Source organism: Pristis pectinata, chromosome 12 (genome assembly GCF_009764475.1).
Source record: "Pristis pectinata isolate sPriPec2 chromosome 12, sPriPec2.1.pri, whole genome shotgun sequence".
In the NCBI taxonomy this organism is placed as follows: Eukaryota; Metazoa; Chordata; class Chondrichthyes; order Rhinopristiformes; family Pristidae; genus Pristis; species Pristis pectinata.
In genome coordinates this window covers 55,150,241-55,166,973 of record NC_067416.1, presented here as the reverse complement: position 1 = coordinate 55,166,973, position 16,733 = coordinate 55,150,241, and the positions used below count along the sequence as shown (strand labels likewise).

At 44.1% G+C, this 16,733-nt stretch overlaps 1 protein-coding gene across 1 annotated transcript; it reads left to right on the top strand.

The window, feature by feature from the left end:
- Nucleotides 1-4,735: 4,735 nt before the first annotated feature.
- LOC127576480 (immunoglobulin kappa light chain-like) lies at nucleotides 4,736-10,310 on the top strand. Its single transcript, XM_052026966.1, has 4 exons — nucleotides 4,736-4,892; nucleotides 6,885-7,161; nucleotides 7,932-8,032; nucleotides 9,931-10,310. The coding sequence occupies exons 1-4, from the start codon at nucleotides 4,736-4,738 to the stop codon at nucleotides 10,308-10,310; spliced, it is 915 nt and encodes a 304-aa protein (XP_051882926.1).
- The last annotated feature ends 6,423 nt before the right edge of the window (nucleotides 10,311-16,733 follow it).

The window sequence follows — 16,733 nt, the reverse complement described above, 5'->3', positions numbered from 1 at the left end:
TTTAAATATTATGTGCTTCAAAACTTTATGTAGAAATGCGCATTCTGTTGAAAATGCATTGAAATAAATTTGCTCTCTGCTGGCTATTTTGTCAGGCGGAAAAAAAATCATAGATGCAGTATGCTTGCCTTTGTGGCCGCAGAGTGTCGTTGTGACTAATCTCATAGGCGTTAATCAGCCCCTTGAAATCATCCGTGTTCTTTGCCGGACCGATGGCCTGAATACTTGTCCAGGCTTCCTCTCGCAGGTGAAGACTCGTACACCAGATACCATTCTGAATAAGCCCCCAAACACATCCGCAACGACTTGCCGTCACTGAAATTAAAGTCTTCTGTCTGCGTTTGATGAAAATAAACCCGACTGTGTTCATCTTATAAAATATCAGCTTCAATGTATCGCCCAAAGCATTTAAAAGGAATGAGCAGACGGAATCAGCTTGATTGTCGGCTGTTTTGCATGTTTCTAACCCACCTACTTTGAAATATAATTTCTGCGCTTGGGGTGACAATTTCAAAGACATTTTCCATAATACGCCAACAGAGGGTGCAGGAAACATTCACTGAAAATTAGAAAAGTGCGTGCTCAAAACGCCTCAGCCGATCCGAAACCCTGCTGAGTGAAGGCATGATTGTGCGCCCCTTGTGGACAGTGGAGGGAATGGCCCTGAGCAGAAAACAAGGCACGTCTTTCTGCTCAAATTACACTCCAATAGCGATTTTGCCTTCATGTAAATGCCTTGTGTACAGTAGTTACGTCGTTTTGCATAGTAAATGTTCATTTAAATAAATGCTGCCCTCAGTTATAGATATGTCGCTGTTGTTCGCAGTTATCTATTTGGTGGACGTGGTTCATAGATTTTTTTTCCAAATATAAGTTTCGTCAATTTTGTACTCAAACTGACAAATGATTTAATTTCCATCCTTTTTTGTGAGGTACTTCTTTTCCACTGGATGAGGTCGCCTTCTGCCGAGCATTTGCAGGATTACCAAGCATGTGTTTTGTTCGGATCCGCTGTATTTCTGCAGCAGTATGGGTTCCTGGCACAGAGGTACAGGGTGGAGTCGTTGTTTGCGGACTCCACGATTGTTAGTTCGGTAGGCTTGGTAGGTTTATCGAAGGTGCAAGAGAATCATTCAGCGAGTTCGCTATTTCTGTTTGGTATCCCTCCTGTAATCCGAAACATTTTCCGTGTAGGCTGCCCGGGACGCCGTCTCTAGCAGAAAACGGACGGCTTGCCGCTCATTTTGAACTTGCAGATTAGTCTGATGTCACTTTCCTGTTAAAAGGTCATTTCAGCGACCTATTGTTCCACTGAGACTTTGAAGCTCCAGTCCAAAAGGAAACGACATATCAGTCACAACCATTACCAGAATCAACCCAATCATCAACATAGTCTTTATTGTTCCAAACGTAGTGATATCAGCGATACAAAGATCGCGGAACGTCTAGAAATTAACTGGTAAATAAAAACGTACCGAGAAGTGACTTACTAATTAGAAGCAACACGAGGCTGTTTTGGATTTATGTTTTATTCCAGTATCTTGAGGAACATTGAATTGTACAGCAAGTACTTTGATTGGAAAGAAAGTGATCTATCATTCAACTTAAGTCTGAAACTCGAGCTGTTTACAAACAATGATATAGGGTCCATTAATCCGCAAGGTCTGGGATCGTGTGTTTGGCCACTAGACCAAATATTCAATGGAACGACAGGTCACAAAATGAAAATTCAGGAAAAAAATGACAGAATAAATCATGACCTATGAATTTAATTCATTAGACCATTTTATGGTTTAAATGTTTTGAGTTGATTGTAAATCACTGAAACTTTAAACCTGATATTCAGTTCAACAGGAGCTTGTTGATTTATTTCGAGGCTCCACAAAAAACCGCTCAAAACAATAAAGAGATGCAACATTAGGAGAGATGCAAGATCCCAACTCTGCTCATTGCAGTAACCGTTCTAACGTTCTAATTGTCGTTAACGGCCTGAACTACCGAGATTAGGCGCCATTCGTATTTTCCCTTATCTCGGATAAATTGAGTGCGATAGTCCAATGATGTTGCGACATTTTTGTTCTTAGTTTCTTAAATAAGAACACGGAAATATCAGAAAATGGAACGGGAGCTGAACGGCAGGGCTGTTGATTGGCTTCTCCAGCCGAAATGTCGGAAATGAATTAGGAGGTCGAATTAGTTGCAGTGTCAATTTGTCAGGGAACGGAATTGACTGTTGTGTTTCGAAATGTAATCTACACGACCTGGATAACCAGATTTCAATGGTATTCTCGGCACAACGCTGCAGGAGGCGTCCAATTCGATAACAACGTTGTGAGAAAGGAACCAGCGATGGCAGGCACAGCTGCGGAGTGAGGTCACGGCGTTGCCGACAGTTTGTGGAAAAAGATCTGACGGAACAACGTCACTCCCTTTTTCCGAAATTTACATTCTGTGTCACTGCAAACGATTCAACACGTTGGCAACGTTACAACACTGATGTACACTTTCGGGCGCTAATTTTCGATTAAGTCAAAGAACAATGGATCAATAAATCTATGTAATCTATTTTTCGAAATAGTTAGAACAAAGAGAGATGGAAAGTATCTTTGCAACGAACGTTTGGATAACTTTCTTGTTAAAGAAACGCGCAATGACATCTTTCAGCGGTCCAATTCCACTTTGCCACCTCAACTACAATTTGAACTCGGGGAACAGACAACAGAATTTTTCGTCGACTTTGAACACGGTGAGCACTGGATCCAGTTCATTTATAAAGTCCATAATATCTTCGAAGAGACTTTAACTAAAACAAAAATCATTTTGACGGTAAACAATAGTTTTTTCTAATATATATGTATGTATATATGTGCGTGTGTGTACTAAAATATATACAGATAAAACATTCTTACAGTTAACGATGGATAAATGTGGAAGTGGGTGGGAAGGGTGGTCACGGACTCTTAAACACCGACAGACTGTGAAGCATTACTTCATAAAACAACCGTGCTCCTTCTCATCACCACAATCACCTCCTTTTACTTCAGGGACAACATGGATATAGTGTATGTTGGTTATCTGTTCCATACAATGCCGGGAGGTTCCTTTAAAATTGGAGCAAATAAAAACAAACCTGCCGGGGAACTCAGCGGGTCAAGAAACATTGTTGTGTCCCCTTTAAAACTGGAATTGGTTTCTCATCTGCGCTTGAGAAGGTTCACGGTAAAGAGAACCCATCCGATCTGATGCTTCCATGAGGCCCCGAGTAATAACTCACAGTAGTTCTGCGGATCAATAACTCGTCTTCTTATTTAATGTGCATGCATCTTCTGAATTGTGACGATGAAAGATGGGAGAAGTGAATTTAATTGCATCCTCATTCCGCATCTGATTCAGAAATAAAATGCTGGAAATGCACATCTGATCGATCAATTTCATTGATGTGGAATTTTATCGTGACAGTTTCTTTAATGTACGGAATTTAGGAAGCGTTGAACGGGCTGTGAAATTGTGAAATGGTAAACAAAATATTCAGGTTTGGCAGTGAGTGTAACTCCGGGCTGAGAGTTATTCGCACATTGAGGCCTCTCGCGTCCCCTCATAGTGCAGCGGTCCGCCTGACACAGACACCACAATCGATCCGCTTTCTCATAAACTTATTTGATAAAGTAAATAAATACTAATAACGGCTCCGCGTTCGGTTAACATCACCCGCGACCCACTGAACCTTAACTCGCTGCATCCAGCACGGAGTAAAAAAAATATTATTATTATTACTGCATTATTAAATTTATGATGTTTTAGATAAAATATATACTATATACTAAGACAAACATTTGACTAAATGACGCCAGATGAGAACTGTACGCAACTGTTCCGACTTACACACAAATTCAGCCTCCGAGCAGACTCAAAACCGGAACTCGTTCGTAACCCGGGGACTTCCTTTCCTTCAATTGCCTTGAGTGTGTTCGCCCTCTGGCGTCTGATCTCGGGATTTCCAAGGTCGGGTTTTTGATCGGGTCGGCTGGGTTTCTGCATCACTGTGGGGTTGATAGCACAGAGGTACACGGCGGAGTCGGAGATCACGGCCTCGCGGATCGTTAGCTCCGTGACTTTCGTGTCTTTCTCGAAAGTAGACGAAATTCGGTCAGTGAAGTCTCTATTTTTATTCAGTTTCTTTCCGACAAAATGAAGCAGATATGCAGGAGGCTGTCCTCGCGGCTGTCTGTACCAGTAAACATACGGATTTGAATCGGCTGTTTTCAAGGTACAATTTAGTGTGAAGTTACTTTCCTGTTCTAAAGTTATTTCAGCCACCGATTGTTCCACCGAGTCTTGTAGGCTATAATCTGACAGAGAAAAAGAGAGATTATTCACCACCACGATATTGATAAACCTATTCATTGTCATTCTCTTATCCGAAGATCAAGGCGACCATTATCAAGGGAAGTCTGTCATTTTACCAGGAAAACATCCTTACCGAGAAGTGATGTAATGATGAGGAGCTGGAGCAAGTGATTCCCCATGATGATCTCTGAATTTCCAGCTCTGCATTTCGGAAACACCCTGTTGGACTAGGAATATAGACGCCATGTGCTGCTGCTCTGCTGAGCCAACCAATCACTTGCGGTAACTCGTGATCAGAACTCTCCAATGAGAAAGGGCAGAAAATATGTGGGCGGGGCGGCCACAAGAGTAAAAAAAAACAACTGAGCGGATCGTCGTCAATGAGAAAATGCGAGATGTACGCAGCGCTGCCCAGCGGCCAGCGGAGCTGGCGGTTGTCGAAGGGAAGAATGTGACCAAACTGCTCTTGGTCATTGCACAGTTGCCTGCAAGCAGAAAGGATGGCAGCGAAATGGAGCTGTTGTGCAACAACAGAGCAAATAACAGTGTTTAATCCTATCAAAACTTGACGACTGAGAGAATATAAGCATATTGTTTGACAAAAAATGCAGAATCATTAAACAACCTCAATCTCAGAAAATATCGCCGAAAGTTTCTGTGACCTTGGAAGCTACTGCATATCGGAATGACGTTATTCATCATTTTTGGCGTGTGGGTGCGTCTGAGGGATTTAGGGGACAGAGCTGAAGGCGGAGGCCCTGAGTGGGGGCGCTGTGCAGGCGGCAGTCAACGGGACATAAAGATAACTTGGTGAAAATGTGACTTCTTCTACCACATTGCAAAAATGAAACAGTACCTATCAGACCAGTAACACCGACACTGTTTACTCAGATGTTGGCTGATCTGCTGTGAGTTTGCTGCTTTTCATATTTGCATTTCAGATTTCCAACATGTAGCTTTTCATTTAAATTTAGTTTCAACCATCGTCTCTTGAGCCTACGGCTTCAAAACAGAAATGTGCAACAATCTGCAAGCGGGTAGTACTCTTGCGGCTTTTACGCGAGTCCATTCACTACAGTGTCCTGTTTTCACGGCCACTGCCCGGCTTCCTGGCTTAGCAGCCCTAAGTAAGAACGATTACTCTGGAGACGGGTGTTTTCTTTGCTCCTGCGACTCATTGGTTTGGGATAGATTGAAAACGCGGGAAATTTCATTGCGTCCTTCTTGTGATCTTTCCTTTCACAGTTGAATACGCACTCGTATCCCAGTACAGAACTCCAGGATTTCATTTTATTTTCCAGCCAATAATCTCGTAGGCCATGAGGCGTGCAAAGACTTATGCAGTTGGGCTCTCCTGCAAATATTTAATTCGGCTCTCGATGATTTTCGGATATCTGATTGGAAATCAACATTTGGGAAGTAACTGGCTGCGTAGATGAAAAGATTTCTTTCTTTCCTTAGTTTCTTTTGCCATAATTTCGTGAGAAGAAGTTTCCAGGTAAGGGTTCTTCTCTTTTGAACGAATTGACACTAATTTTTGCAAGTATTTGTCCCAGAGGCCTGTGCGTATTCTGGCATTGGATATGCAATTTTGAGATAGACAGATATTTGTTGCTGGTAGATTCAGTGGAGTGGGAAGGGTGCTAGATTTCCCCGATGTCACTGGAATTTCAACAGGTTTGTGGAGCCCAATGACCTTGGCCAGCTGTTCATTCCCAAGCTTTTTTTTTAAAAAAAGCAAATGACACGTGCACCTTCAAACCCGATCATTTCCTTGTACCCCCTTCGTTCATGTCGGTCCTAAGTGATTTTCTCGCTCTGAAACTCGCCGCAACCCTGAGACCAGCGCAGTGAAAACGTCAGTCAGAGCCATACAAGATCTCAGCCCCACTGTGCCCTTGCATTGTCCTATCCCGGACAGGACATTTCCCGCCGCTCCAGCTGCCTTAGGCCAAAATGCGCTTCAACAAACAAACAATCCTCGTACTTACCCCTTCCGGCTCATTATTGAAGATCAAAAGGAAACAGTCATCTTCTGCTGAATAAAAACTCCACCCTACCCCCACATTGGATGTCAGTGGAATATAGGAGGGGCATTCACATCTTGCTGAGAGACAGAACGCAGAGCCGGCACATTGAAGGGTCATCTTTTAAAATTCTGCTTTCTTCACACAACACACTTTTCTGGAGAGGGAACCTTTTAATAATCGCTGGAATATAATCCTCTGCAAGGCTAAGTGATCCACTGAGGTGTTCTAGCCTAGTTCCAAAGGCGGGAAGGCGGGCTCAAGCAGAACGGTGGGCTCGATCTCCCGTCACACAAACCACCAGAGACAGAGTGATGAGAATGCTACTGGTTTTGACCCTCTCACTCTCTCTCTGCTTTAGATGTGAGTACCGTTCCCACCCTCCAACACTGTGTGACTTTTTATAAAACGGTCCTGGTGCATTACGAATTTCAAACACTGTCGGTGTTTAGCCCCGTTGTATGGTTCGCCTCTGAAGCCCAGTCACTCATGCCTGTGTTTAATTTCCAGACTCCATCAGTCAGTCGGTGACCCAGAGTCCGACATCTGCGACCGGGAAGGAATGTCAGTCTCTCACCATCACCTGCCGTTTTCAGCCTGGGTTAACTGGTACATACAGTTTTCAGACTGGACAGTTCTTCAAGCGTACCCAGCCCGGGGCAGAGATGCAGCGGATTTATAGAACGGGGCGATTTGTTGTGTGGTCTAGGAATACAGAGATGACATTTACTTTGGAGATTCGGGACCTGAGAGTTGAAGACAGCGCCGCCTATTACTGTCAAGCTGAGTACAGGTGGAAAACACAGCGCTAGGCCTGGGCTTTCAGTGGTACAAAAACCCTCAATGCGGGTTTTCCCAGCAACAGATGAAGGATCGGAGCCTATCTACCGGTAAAGCCCACCGACCCGCCTCGCCCCGCCTGCCTCGCAGTCTGGGTTACAACGCGATTGGATTGTTGCAGTTCACACACTGGGCTTACTCACTGCCGAGTGTGCGCGGATTGTGCCGTCATTCCTTGAACTGGATGTGATGGACGGCGTCCTGGAATGATTTATCCCTCTGCTCAATATACAACTCCGGATGGGTTCCTGCTAGAACAGCTGGAAACGGGAACCGCAATCGCTGAGCTCTTAATTCCCGCCCATTCGACTACCGAGTCCCAGGAGTAATGAATCTGACATGAAACGCTGTGTGCATCTTGGGGCATCACAGTGGAAGAGAGCCGAGAAAAAATAAGCTGGGTGCAGTTAAAATATATTTTCGTGATCCGGAAGCTGAATTATATCGCAATTGTTCATTAGGTTGTTTTGTGTTTGCTTTTCAGTTGATTTTCATTACAATTTACAGCTTGGAGTTCTTTTCTCCCTTTGACATATGGCTCCAGGTTTTTCAACGGACCATTGGTTCGTGTCCCTGGGTTAACTTAATGAGACCTATGTTTCTCCCAGGTAGCAGAACAAAACCGCCTAGGATTGCGGAACGCGGGATATTGTTTGATGCCCTGAACACACTGGAATATTTGGGGATAACTGGTGACGTCTGCGATTAATTGGTGAGGGTGGTTTTCTCACAGCAGAGACTGAGAGTCGGTTCACTGTGCTACACGGAGAGCATACATAAGATATATGGAGCTGGGACGATGGTGACTGTCACAGCCGGTAATTATATCAAAACCTGACTTGTGTCGTTCTATCCTCGCGAATATTCAGAAATAAAAACATTAAATTCCAGGACAACTCAACAGGCGACGCAACAGTTGTGATTTTTGTAAATGACTTGGATGAGCAAGTGGAGGGATCTGTCAGTAAGTTTGCAGATGACACGAAGGTTGGAGGTGTTGTGGATACTGTAGAAGGTGGGCGGAAATTACAACGGGAAAAAAGCAGGATGCAGTGTTGAGCGGATAAGTGGCAGAGTTCAATCCTGAAAAGTGTGAAGTGATACACTTTGGAAGAAGGAACTTGAAGGCGGAGTAGAAGGTTAATAACAGGATTCTGAGCAGTGTGGAGGAATAGAAGGACATTGTGGTGCAAGTCCATAGATGCCTCAAAGTTACCGTGCAAGTTAATCGGGTTGCTCAGGAGGCTTATGGTATGTTGCCCTTCATCAGTCGGAGGATTGAGCTCAAGAGCCGCGAGGTAATGTTGCAGCTCTGTAAAACTCTGGAGGGCCCCACTGAGTATTGTGTTCAGTTCTGGTCACCAAACTAAAGGAATGATGTGGAAGCATTCGAGAGGGTGCAGAGGAGATTTACAAGGATGCTGCCTGGGTTACAGAACATGAATTTTGAAGAAAGATTGAGCGATCTAGGGCTTTTCCCTTTGGAGTAACAGTCTGAGAAGCGACGATAGACGTGTATAAGATTATTAGGGGCATAGAGTGGACAACCCTCAGGTTTCTCCCAGGGCGGCAATGGCCAATACCAGAAGACATCAGTTTAAGGTCAGAGGAGAAAAGCTAAATGGAGATGTCAGAGGCATGTTTTATACACAGACAGTGGTTGGTGCCTGAAACGCTCTGCCGGGCCTGGTGTTAGAGGCTGATGCAATAGCGAAATTTAAGCGACTCTTAGATGGGCACAGAGATGTAAGAAAAACAGAGGGTTATGGGTTGTGTAGGATGGAAGGATTAGATTGATCATAGAATATGTGTTTATATAGGTCGGCACAACATCGTGGGCAGAAAGGCCCAAACTGTGCTCTATTCTTCGATGTTATGTGTTCTAGTTTCGCTATTTTATATATGTGTTTTTGCAAAATGGCCCAGAGATGGGGTACACAAAGTGAGTCCCGTCTAAGTGTGTCTCCGGGAAGAGACCGTATCGAACAGCCCTGGAGCAGGCTGATTGGAGATGGTGGTTGGCTGTAGGAGTTGCTTCTTTCTCTGGTACATTGCTGCCGACTGTGTTGTAACGTGCTGCGGGAGTAAATAACTGAACATGTTTGCATAATTTAAGTGGCGAATAGTTGAAAAGATAAGATTTTCCTCGCGTTTGTCATTGCCTTAGTAACAGGAAACTTAGTGACAAGAATCAAGGGTAAACATGGAATATTATAGTATGGAGAGAGAATCCGACACATTGCCCACATTCCGACTCGTTAAGTACTCCATAATTATTCATAAATCCATAGCTTCACCTAGTGGATTCCAAATTTACCCAATGGCACAATTGGAATTGCAGTAGGATCTGTACGGCACCATCCGCCCCCTCCAGACCTGAACAAGTGTTCTGACCCGAAACGTTGACTGCCTGCTTTTTTCCACGGATGCTGTCTGGCCTACTGAGTTCCTCCAGCATCATATTACTTTTCATCTACATTCCAGAATCTGAAGTACTTTGTTTACCCTCCAGACCTGAAGTCAGCGATGATTTGATTGCAACAAGTCGCTGGATATCAACTCACCATTTGGTTCATTTTACCAACGTTAACGAGTAAAATTGACACCGGTTTCCAGTAATGCCAACTGACGAGAAACCGAGATCCACATATGTTGTTAAATATCAGCCTCTAGATAAAAATAAAGCCATCCGAATCTCCAATTTTAATTCCTACAGATTCCCTTTCTCTGATGTTCAAGAATCCGCCTCTTCAAATTTCTGCTGCTGGTGACACCGTTAATTTAAGCTGCGAATATTCTGGTTTCTGTCCTTACACCGTACACTGGTACCGGCAGTTACCAGAACAGACTCCGGAATTCCTGCTCCAGAGACACACCACAGGACAGCAGGATAAGGGAGAGGTTTCCGGAGGGCGAATTTCTGGTTCTCTGGATCCTAGCAAGAAAATCAGCCAGTTAACGATCTCCAAAGTGCAGTTCGGGGACTCGGCTGTGTATCACTGTGCTCTGAGTTCACGAACAGCACAGTGTTACAGAACAGGGAGAGAGTGGTTCAAAAACCTCAGCATGGTGGTTTACACAAACACAGCGCTATAGACCACGAAGAGAGATGTATAACTTCCTTATTGTGAGAGGAAATATTGCAGAGAGAGAGAGAGAGAGAGAAACGGATGGAGAAAGGGAGAGAGACAGTGAGACAGACCGTGAAAGAGAGAGAGGGGAGGCAAGGGAAAGAGAGAGAGAGTTACGGACAGATAATGTGAACATAGGGAGCGGACTCTCTGGTATATGCAGAGCTGGGTTTAAGGTGAAATAACCAGGGCCAGGGACTGAGTGATTCAGACAGGGACTGGATCTCGCTGGACAGAGAGAATGCCAAGTAGGTATAAACATCTTCAGGACTTTGTGTTATGCTGTCAGACAGAGAGGGCCCAGGTCATATCCTGACGGGGCCCTCAGATGTGTAAAGAGTTCAGGGACATGTAGTTATATTAACAGCGACTGGGTCTGGCATATTAAGGGCGATATATGAATACAATATTATTCTCTGCAATCAGAGACAATATTTACAGGGGCAAGGGATCATCTGATAAAAAAGGTGTCTGGACCATGCATAAAGAAACTAGGCCTGGTCTGGTAGAAGCACACACTGGGCCGTCTGTGACTTAAACGGAGGCATACTCATAAATCATGTGTCCGCTGATCATGACGAATATGACGTCTAAGATGTAAAAGACTCGTCTATGCCAGAGAAACACAGGAAACGGAAGGACATGTGCTGAGTGCCAAAAAATCTTGTGCAGCTTGACAAACATTGAAGTGAAATAATCTGGTCCTTGACTTTGTATGGTGTCGGTATAGGGCGTATGCGGTTTAATACAAGGAGAAGCGAGGCCGTTTGAGATAGAAACTGGGACAGAGACTTATTATATGTATCGAGAGAAGTGGTCCAATGTGAGATGGACAAAATCATGGCCTCCTTTTATATTAATCAGCACATGTCTGGGTGTAATAAAATCGTGGAGAGAGGGTGGTGAAATATTTGCAGATACAAGACCCAACGTGAAAGAAACAGCTGGATGAATTTGACTAACACAGACAGAGGGAATGTGCAGTAAAATATACAGAGTGAAAAGGCTTTCCATGATATCGAGAGCCACAGGTCCGCGTGAGATATAATCGGAGACAGAGGAACTTTGATGCATGCAGAGGCAAGGCCCAATATATAATAACTGGAATCGGCCTTTTTGTGATTCACAGATGGGATCCATGACTATGCGTGGCTGTACTCCCAAACCCATTCTCCACAGTTAGATGTGGCAGGAGGTGCATGTGAACATCACCATCCATATGTTACCTGCCAACTTCCACACCCAGTTTGACTTGGAAATATATCGCCAGTCCATCATGGTCACTGCATATGAATTCTGGAACTGCCTCCACAACAACAGAGGACTCTCGCCAGAAGGACTGCAACCGTTAAAAGGGGCAGCTCACCACTGTCGGCTGAGTGGAAATGAAGGATGGACAATAGATGTTTCAGAGATTTCCCTACACACACAAAAAAATGAAAGACTGGCCTCACAGATCATGGAATACTTAAAGGCCTCATGTTTAGGAAAGGGAGAAAGAGTACGGAACAACAAATACAACGATCGGGTTCACTGTGAGAGAACCAAAATCATGCCTAATGCGAATCAAATGTGGACAGGTCTGGACAAGAAGTGGTGAAATATTGCACAGTCCTGGACCAATCTGATATAAAATATTGTGGGTCCGTGTGAAAAAGAGACAGAAAATTACCCAATATTATAAGTATGTGAAGACAATGTTACAAAACATGTACGCATGTATGTACACACATTTGTGTGTGTGTGTGTGTGTGTGTGTGTGTGTGTGTGTGTGTGTGTGTGTGTGTGTGTTGTTCCGGGTCTTTTTTATATATCAAGGTACGTCCTTCCGAATTATATGCACAGAGGCTTTATCAACAGCCAATGACATTGGTTGGTGTTCTTGTAACATTTAGACGGAGACAGGGTCCAGGACAGTATAAAACGAATCACTGCAAAGATATAAATTCGGGCAGAACGTTGTAGAATATTGACAGAGAAAAGGATAAGATGGGGCCTAACAGACAGAGTGTCTTATGAAATATAGGGAGATGAAAGGTCAAGTGGAATGCAGCTTCAGACTAAGTCCAATGTGATGTAAGTAATTGTGGGGATTGGGCAATATGAGTGGAAAAATATGACGTAACAAATAAAGAATGAATACGCTGTGATAGTCACAGGTTCAGCACCCAGACGAACAAAACAGAAGAACAAATGGAGATTGAGATAATGGCAATATATTGAGAGTCACAGCCCAATGTAATAATATGAACTGAAAACGATCGTGTATTAAAAACACTGACATAATTCAGTACAATATACAGAGCACAGGACACATTGTGCAGAGCAAATACACACTGGTCCTTCTGTAATACAAAGACAGTGTACAACATACCACATACAGTCTGATGGGCTGCATTGGTATGGACAGGAGCAGAGAACATATAAACTGAGATTGGACACGGAAGCGAATGTGTAGAGACAGCGCCTAATGATATAAGGGGAACAGGGCCACTTGCTATATACCAACAAAGAAACGGAAAATTTTCTCCAACTGAACGTGCTCCATTTTTCATAACCTCAATATGCGACTTAGCAGTTCCAATACTAATACATCACAGAGACCCATTCGACTGTGTCAATTCTACAGAGGAGGTCGTGGATTTAATTTTGCCTCCCTCACATGCAACACATGCGTGCAACAAAGAGTGTGAAGACACAACAAACTGGCTGCTGGTTCAGCAGTTCTGTCAAATGAGGAGCGGTTGTGTATTTTAAAAATGGGGGAAAATGAGGGCTGTCGCCATTACAACTAAAACCTCTCTGAGGATTCCAGATCGTAGATAGGATGGGATCATTTACCCGGGCTGAGGACCCTGGGACTTGTTTCCACTGTCCCAAAATAAGGCGAAAGCTATTCACATACAGAAATGGGTAACGATGTAGTTACTGGAAAATGTTTTGATACTTTGGAACTTTCTACTTGGAAACCTCTGAGTACTCAGTGCATTGAATGTCGACATCGACAGGTTTCTGGATGTTACATGAGACAAAGAACGAGACGGTAGTCTGGGACCATGGTGTTGAGAGTAAATACGGTCATAACCTTGATTATCTTCATTTAAAGTCACTGACCTTGAGAGTGAATCTCAAGCGAGATTTTCTTTCCGTAGACCCTGAAGGGAGAGACGTTGTTGGCCAATCTATGTGATAACAAACTACTGTTCAGTGATCTTCCGCGGCCTATAACGTTAACGTGGAGCGGATAAGAAACATCGGTGCATTGTGTGTGACCGAGAACATTTCTGATAAAGAGTATTCGTCCTGGTATCTTAAACCTGTTTCTCAGGACATGGCTGATTTAGTACTTGCCGATATAACCAGAAACGCAGCCTGAAGATGGGAATAAGGTATTTACAAATACTATCCATCAATTTACGGGTATCATTGTAATAGAATTTACGTAAAAACAGGCTTTCTCTCCATTATCGTTAGACTATACCCTTTCTTTGTTGATACGTCACAGGGCCCAGTGTCTGACCATACAGGCTGAACACTGCAGCAGCTATACGACAAGGGACCGGCCTCTGTTTGTGTCCCACTGAAGCCTGCCTGTGTTATTCCTTCCTCAGAGTAGGCCTTGGATTTATTTTCTCTGGGCCCTGCACTGTGTGGCCGGTCGCTCTAAGAATCATTGCAAAATATAATGTGTTGTTCATTGTCAGCGCAGGGCATGCCTTTGTTCAGGTCATCTAAATCCGTCCAGCCGAGCTGTTGTTTCCACAGGTGCAGTCTTGCGGTATAACAGCACATCAGTCGGCGATATAATTCCCACGGGACGTGGACTGTTTTACAACTGCACTTAGTTTCAGCTTGTTCGTTTCAGGTGTATTTGCAGAGTGTTACGTCACTGACAACGTTGACATCTATTTCCATCCCTCAGCTGAGGAGGCTCCTAAAATTCCCCACAGTAATGGGTCTGGTAAAACATACAGGCCAGATCTGGTGCGGGTATATTCTCCTGAAGGGATTAGCGATCCAGATGGATTTACATAATATGCAGTGGATATACTCTGGGTATCCACCGAAGCACTCTGTGACTGCTCCGCTGGACTAACAACCAAATAGACCTAAAGGGGGAACGGCAGGTGGGTGGTGAGCCGCCTCTCCTTGAGAGGACCATTTGTTATAATGGTTGGAAGCAGATTTTGTTCACAGCTGGCACCGGATGTGGGAAATTTCTGCTTCATGGGGGATTTGTGTTGAGCGGACGAGAGTGAAACTTGAAGCAGTCTCCTGGAGATGAGCTTGGTCTGCGGGACACAGTATTCTTCACACCTCACACCTCTGGAGAAAAATCTGCTGCATGAAACGTCCCTGAGCCACACTGTATGTGTCCTGTACGCATTCGTACCAGCGTCTCCGTGTTCAGGATTACTTCTTCTAATGCATTTCAATTGAGCATTGACCTCACCCGTTGACTGAGCTGTGCAGTGTCAATTGTATACTCAGGGTCCTTAAACCCATCCTGCACCACAGGTTCTCATCACCACTGGATGGCACGAGAAACTATGTGTGATGAACTGGGCAGAGTAAACTTGACCATGCCGCTGCCCGGTGATGCAGCCCCCAAGCCATAACGCTTGTCAAATTAAAAGACCTTTATCTCAGAACATCGCCGGTTGGATGGCAGCAGGGTCCAAAATATTACCGAATTTTCACGTGTTCCGTGCTCACGTTGGAAAATTAAACGTACGTCAGTCAGCCTGAGTGAACAACACCACCTAGTATACGAGTCAGCTGTCGACAAACTCTCTCTCTCTCACACACACATGCAGAATTTCTCTCCCGCTTACGTACACCACACACACACACACAACACACACACCACATGACACACACACACACTACACACACACCACACACATTACACACACACACCCCACACACACACACACATTGGTTGACACACAAGTGCGGGTGCCCTGACCTGACGTACTTTGGACCAGTTTTACATGCAGGTTACCACACTCCTTTCGCTGGTGCTGATTGTAACATGGAAAGCATTTAAAATGCCGACTGAGTTCGCCTGCCTGCCTGAACAAGATTTCCCAGCAGCAGACGCGTCATTCCATGCGAGCGAGAAGTGGCCAAGACTTGACGTTCACACCTGAAATGGAAAAGGGCGCATTGGTGAACTTGTAACAATGGTAACCAGCTTCCCCAATGAGGAAGCTTTAAAATGACACGATAAAATCAAGTTAGAGATTTTATTTCATCAAATTTCAGTCGCCAGTGAAACCAAGCAGCCACTCAATCGATGAGCACGAAAGTTAAATTGATATTTTTTCGTTCATGCGTGAACTCTCTGATTTTCTGGTGATAAGAATGTGAATGGCAGAACGTATTCTTCTTGTTATTATTTTGTCCTTTCTATCAAGCAAATTCAATGCCCTCTTTCGAAGTTGCAGATAAGAATATGGAAGTAATTCACAACATTTTACTCAAATAACGAATTCCGGTCACAATCTGTTCGTACATCATCTGCATTGAATCGCAAAATAAAGTACTTCTGGGACTAAAGAGTTTACTGTACGTCTTATCTACACAATCGACTGTAATATGGTCGCTTCCACCACGAAATGACAATGTGGATGGTATCAGCTAGATGCTGGTATCTTCTCACCAAAACTGGGATATAAAGGTGGATCAGTTCAGACTACCAAGCTAATTTCTCCGAAAATCCTTTGGGATGTTGCAGGAATTCCTATTCTCAGTGTTCCAGACGAAAATAAATACGCAGGGGCTGCAGGAAGAATGAATTACCTTGCACCGCTTGTAAAAGACTGAACGAGCCTCCCAGCGCCGGCAAGTCAAGTTTGAGTGGAAATGTGAAAAGCGAGATTACAGAAACCTAGGCTATTTTACCCGGCTGTCAACGATCAGATGGGATTTTAAAGGATATACCGATGGAATAACTTGGCAGGGATCAGAATTAGATGATGCATTTTTCCACGTGGTTTTCGAACTTCAGTCAATGATTTCGAAGCCCTCTAGTGGCCTAGTATGGAAAACGCCTTTGAAATTGTTGCCATCGTAGGAAACGTTCTCTGAGAAGTCGACCCTGTCGCTAATTCCGTACGCTAATTCCTTTCGTTTGTTTGACCTGGGAAGTGAAGTTGATATTTTATAAGTTACTGGTTGGACACCACTTTGGTTGTTGTGATCAAGTTCACAGAGAGGTTTTAATTCAAATGACCCAAGTTATTAGGGATACGCTGGGCGGCTTCTCAGAACGGTGACAGTTGGGAGGGGTTTCCTCTGTGTGAAGAATCCGGTAGAAGTGCTTTTAGGACCTCTGCGGCAAAGATTATGGGCAATTTCAAAGGGATTGTTAATGCCAATGAGA

What these genes read in the sequence shown, in the direction of transcription:
- LOC127576480 (XM_052026966.1), top strand. Translation starts at nt 4,736, where the DNA reads ATGCGAGATGTACGCAGCGCTGCCCAGCGGCCAGCGGAGCTGGCGGTT. An exon ending in CAACAACAGAGCAAATAACA is followed by an intron (nt 4,893 to 6,884) that starts GTGTTTAATCCT and finishes TTTAATTTCCAG; the next exon opens with ACTCCATCAGTCAGTCGGTG. An exon ending in GATGGTGACTGTCACAGCCG is followed by an intron (nt 8,033 to 9,930) that starts GTAATTATATCA and finishes TAATTCCTACAG; the next exon opens with ATTCCCTTTCTCTGATGTTC.